The sequence below is a fragment of the Staurois parvus genome, unplaced genomic scaffold (genome assembly GCF_062004578.1).
Source record: "Staurois parvus isolate SC_StPar_1 unplaced genomic scaffold, SC_StPar_1.0 ptg001723l, whole genome shotgun sequence".
Classification (NCBI taxonomy): domain Eukaryota; kingdom Metazoa; phylum Chordata; class Amphibia; order Anura; family Ranidae; genus Staurois; species Staurois parvus.
In genome coordinates this window covers 981,047-986,444 of record NW_028319519.1, presented here as the reverse complement: position 1 = coordinate 986,444, position 5,398 = coordinate 981,047, and the positions used below count along the sequence as shown (strand labels likewise).

General features: G+C 43.7%; 1 protein-coding gene across 1 annotated transcript; it reads left to right on the top strand.

The window, feature by feature from the left end:
- Positions 1-3,149: 3,149 nt before the first annotated feature.
- On the top strand, positions 3,150-4,586 carry LOC149434623 (uncharacterized). The gene has a single exon (XM_089663577.1). It carries the CDS (start codon positions 3,150-3,152, stop codon positions 4,554-4,556), a length of 1,407 nt encoding a protein of 468 aa, XP_089519703.1. The 3' UTR covers positions 4,557-4,586.
- Positions 4,587-5,398: the final 812 nt, after the last annotated feature.

The window sequence follows — 5,398 nt, the reverse complement described above, 5'->3', positions numbered from 1 at the left end:
ATGAAGAAAGGGGAGGGGCAAGCAAGTATGTGATTTGAACTATTTTTAGATCCCAACTGACTGTTCAGTTTAAACAACCTGCAGCAGTTCCATGAAGACCAAAGCTGGGCAACGCCCTATAGAATATACTCAGCCCCGGTCTATGCAGAAAAGCCTGTGTACAATGTCATTTATTACAATATGACCATTTCTCATTATTTGCACCAATTAGAAAAGCCTGTGCTAAGGAAGTGAAGGGTGAATCTCCCTGACGGGGACACAGACAACAATAAGAACCTGCCAGGGGGACTAATCCACCTCCATTATGTCCAAAACAAAAAAAAAAGTTTTGTCTTTAGTTATACTTCAATGACCTCCGGGGGTTTAATTTTTTATTAGATAATGGAAAAAAGAGGGAAAGTTTGGGTTTGCATATTCACCTCTCTTTTTTTTTTTTTAAATCGATCCCACAATCATTGGTGTTTATTGGTGATGCATACCCTGCCCCCTCCCTCTCGGCTCTTGTTCAGTCGTATGATTGCTATTAGTGGTAGTTATGGGCACTGACTTTGTGTGATGTCTAGTTACATGAATGTATTATTAATCTTGTCTTTCTTTCTTTACAGGTTTATTGTCGGCTACTTCATATTTGGTAACCGTTAATTGACGGTTGCTAAGCGGTTGTGATTTTTCACACAAATTCTGAGAAGTGCAAAAATGACCCAATTCGTAAGTATTTTTTTCACTATTCTTATGACACCCACCCACAACTGCACATACACAAAGGGATGGGGGGGGGGGGCTCATGACATTATCTACCTAATATGGACACATGGCTGCATTCGTTTTCATTTTCAGACTTTTTCGCTACACTTTCACCTACATATCCTGTGAAGAACACATTTCCTGTCCCTGGGTGGCTATGTTCACCTCTCCCAGGGCTGTGGATATGGGGGTACCACCGGTCCTCCTGTATGGGGCCCAGGCCAGCCGGGGGACCCAAGCAGTAGGGTGAATTGGATGTAGACATGGACTGTGATTGGCACAGTGGCGGGGGGAAGCTACTTGAATCGATCCCCTGTATGACTCTTTGCAGCAGCTGAAAGCTGGATTCTTCTCTTTTCCCTCCCGACAACTTTCAGCCACTGCAGGGAGAGCCATACAGGGGATCAGTTCCAGTAACTGCCCCCTCGCCATAGTCATCACTCTCCTTGTGCACCATACATTTCCCTTTGCTGCCCAGGCCCCCCTGTGTACCCCCACAATGCTGCCAGCTTCTCTCCTCTCCTTACCACCAGCAGCTATAAGCACGCAATAGGATCCTAATAGGAACTTTCAGGATGGAGAGCAGGGGAAGGGTCCGATGAATACCACATTTACCAGCCCATTCCTTTCCTGAATAAACACAATGAGTGCTCGGCGTTGATCACTCACTGTGTTCATTCGTAACTGAAGCCTAGTAAACAGAGTTTATTTGGGGGTCCCTGTCAGGTCGGCTGTATGGGTCCCTGTGCTTTCCAGCAGCAGCCCTGACTCCTCCACTGTATCTATACAAGAAGTCACGGCTGCCACGCAGTTGGGACTACAAACACGTCTGCCTCTGTTCTTCTATAAATTACATGGGGGGAAATTAACAGTTTTCAGAAGAAGGATAACCTTGGTAATGCTGTCTATTTGCAGCATTTTTCGGCAAGATCAGCAGATATTTTCTGTATTTGCTAAAAATCGTCTTAGGCTGAAAAATGAAAACTAATGCAGCCATAACATGTAAGGACTGTCCATATGCAATATATTGCATTTTTGTTTTTGGGTAAACTGTCCTTTAAAAGTATATGTAAAGGCGTCTTTTATTTTTGGATAGAGGGGTGAGAAGTTAGATGCCGTGTTGATTTCTTCTTGTGATCTGTGTTGCCGCTGAGGAGTGCTAATCCAAACATTCTGGGCAATTGGTGAAGGAAAATCTTCCAATAGAGACACCCACTCCTGTGACAACTAAGAAGGGAATTACATTCACATTAGAGAGATTTCCTCACATTTCCTGTTGCATCTCTAGGACAAGAAATGATGGGAAATCTCCTGGACACAGAAAAAAAAATAACTTCATAGGGGTTGTAACCCTTCCCTATACTATCTATAGACTAGAACAAAAGGCTTTGGCTTTATGTGATGCAGATGAAAATATTCTACAGAAACGTCACAATTATATAATCAACCATATAAAACAAAATCCAAATTACTGCCAATGTAATGTAAATCTGAACGTCCACTAATCGCTTTGTTTTCATTTATAGGTGAAGCGCACAACATCTTGCTTCCGAGTTCAGGAAGATATTATGTGGGAAGAACTGAGGAAAGGGAGGAAGAGGTGGTATGAAGAAGAACGCAGGAAAAGGAAGGTGGAAAAGATGGAATTAGAGCAGAAGATGATGGAGAAGAAGAGAAAGGAGGAGGAGGAACAGAGAGGGAGGGAAAAAAGAGAGGCGGAGGAACAGAGAAGGAAGGAAAAAAGAGAGGTGGAGGAACAGAGAAGGAAGGAAAAAAGAGAGGAGGTGGAGAGAAAATGTGAAAACAAAAAAGCACGAGACACGCAGCGGATGGATGACATTCGCAGGAGGGAGGGAGCGAATTGGATAACAGCAGTGCTAAAGAGAGAAGAACAGAAGAGAAAGGAGGAGGAGGAACAGAGAATGGTGGATATAATCAGAGAGGAGGAGGAGAGAAAGTGGCAAAACAAACAAAGAGAAGAGGAAGAATTTTGCAAGAGGGAGGAAGCGAAATGGAAAAAAACAGAGGAAAAGAGAAAAGCAGAACAGAGGAGAAAGAAAGAGGAGGAACAGAAAAAGATGGAAAAACTCCGAGAGGAGGAGGAGAGAAAATGGGAAAACAAAAAAATAGAAGACATGCAGCGGATGGATGAAATTCGCAGGAAGGAGGAAGCTAATTGGAGAAAAGCAGAGCAAAAGAGAGAAGAACAGAAGAGAAAGGAGGAGGAAGAACGGAGAATGATGGATAAAATCAGAGAGGAGGAGGCGAGAAATTGGCAAAACAAAAGAAGAGAAGAGGAGAAGCAGCTGGAAGAATTTCGCAAGAGGGAGGAAGAGAATTGGAAAAAAACAGAGGAAAAGAGACAAGCAGAACAGAGGAGAAAGAAAAAGGAGGAACAGAAAAAGATGGACAAACTCCGAGAGGATGAGAAGAGAAAATGGGAAAACAAAATAATAGAAGAGAGGCAGCAGCAGGAAGAAGTTCGAAGGAGGGAGGAGGCTAAGTGGTTAACAGCAGAGATGAAGAGACGAGATCAGAAGAGAAAGGAAAAAGAGGAACAGAGAATGATGGAAAAACTCAGAGATGATGAGGCAAGAAAATGGGAACGCAAAAAAACAGAAGAGAAGAAGCAGATGGAAGAAAATCGCAAGAGGGAGGAAGCTCATTGGAGAAAAGCAACGGAGAGGAAAGAAGAACAGAACCGTAGAGAGGAAGGGGTACTGAGGAAGATGGAGGAACTCAGAGATGAGGGGGCGGTAAAATGGGAAAAAAGAAAAAGAGAAGAGGAGAAGCAGCAGGAAGAATATTTCAAGCAGGAGTTAGCTAATTTGAGGAAGACAAGAGAAGTACAGAAGAGAAAGGAAAGAGAAGAGGAGAAGAGAAGGGAGGAAAGTTTAAGATATATGGAGGCAAAAACCAGAGAGATGGAAGTGGAGAGGCAGAGGCAAAGAGATGAGGAGAAGTGGCTGGAGGAAGGTTACAGGAGGGAAGATGCTGAATGGAAAGAAGCAGAGGAGAAGAGAAAAGCAGAGAAGAAAAAGGAAGGAGAGGATCAGAGAAGGCTGGGCAGATTCATAGATAGGGAGGCCAGAAGATGGGAAAACACAAAAAAAGAAGAGGATCACCTGCTGGAAGAGGATCGCAAGATAGAGGAGGATAAATGGAGAAAAGGAGAGGAGAAGAGAGAAGAACGGAAGGAAAGGGAAGAAAGGGAGCAGAAAACAATGGTCAGACTCAGAGAAAAGCAGGCGATAAGATGGGAATACAAAAAAAGAGAAGGGGAGGAGCAGCAGGACCAAGTTCGCAAGGGAGAGGAGGTTAAAAGGAGAAAAGCAGAGGAAAGGAAAGAAGAACGGAAGAAAAAGGAAGAAGAGGAACAGAAAATGATGGACAAATTCAGAGCTGGGCAGGCCCAGAGATGGGAAAACAGGAAAGAAGAAGAGAAGAAGCGGCTGGATCTAGATCGCAAAAGAGAGGAGGATATATGCAAAAGAGCAGAGGAGATGAGAAAAAACCGGAAGAAAAGGGAAGAAGAGGTACAGAAAATGATGGACAGACTCAGAGCTGGAGAGGGGAAAAGATGGGAAAAGAAAAAAGAAGAGGAGGAGAAGCGTCTGGAAGAAGATCGCAGGAAAAAGGAGGCTACAAGGAGACAAGCAGAGAAGAAGAGAGAAGAACAGAAGAGAATTGAAGAAAGTGATTGGAGAATGATGGAGAGATTGAAAGAGGAGGAAGCAAAAAGAAAGGAAAAGAAAATGAAAGAACAGTGGCTGCGGCACAGAGAAGATCTCACGACAGAAAACAAAAGATAAACAATGGGAAGCGGAAGAAACAATCAGAAAGCAGGAGCTAAAGATTAGATATTTTAGTCTGTTAGTCTGTTCCTGGATATGGGTGATATCCCTTGCTGGATATAGGGGATATCACTTGCTGGATATGGAGGATGTCTCTTTGCTGGATATGGGTGATATCCCTTGCTGGATATGGGTGATATCACTTGCTGGATATTGAGTATGTCCCTTTGCTGGATATGGGTGATATCCCTTGCTGGATATGGGTGATATCCCTTGCTGGATATAGGGGATATCACTTGCTGGATATAGGGGATATCACTTGCTGGATATGGAGGATGTCTCTTTGCTGGATATGGGTGATATCCCTTGCTGGATATGGGTGATATCACTTGCTGGATATTGAGTATGTCTCTTTGCTGGATATGGGTGATATCCCTTGCAGGATATGGGTGATATCCCTTGCTGGATATGGGTGATATCCCTTGCTGGATATAGGGGATATCACTTGCTGGATATGGAGGATGTCTCTTTGCTGGATATGGAGGATGTCTCCTTGCTGGATATGGGTGATATCCCTTGCTGGATATGGGTGATATCACTTGCTGGATATTGAGTATGTCTCTTTGCTGGATATGGGTGATATCCCTTGCTGGATATAGGGGATATCACTTGCTGGATATGGAGGATGACTCTTTGCTGGATATGGGTGATATCCCTTACTGGATATGGGTGATATCCCTTGCTGGATATGGGTGATATCCCTTGCTGGATATGGGTGATATCCCTTGCTGGATATAGAGTATGTCTCTTTGCTGGATATGGGTGATATCCTTTGCTGGATATGGGTGATATCCCTTACT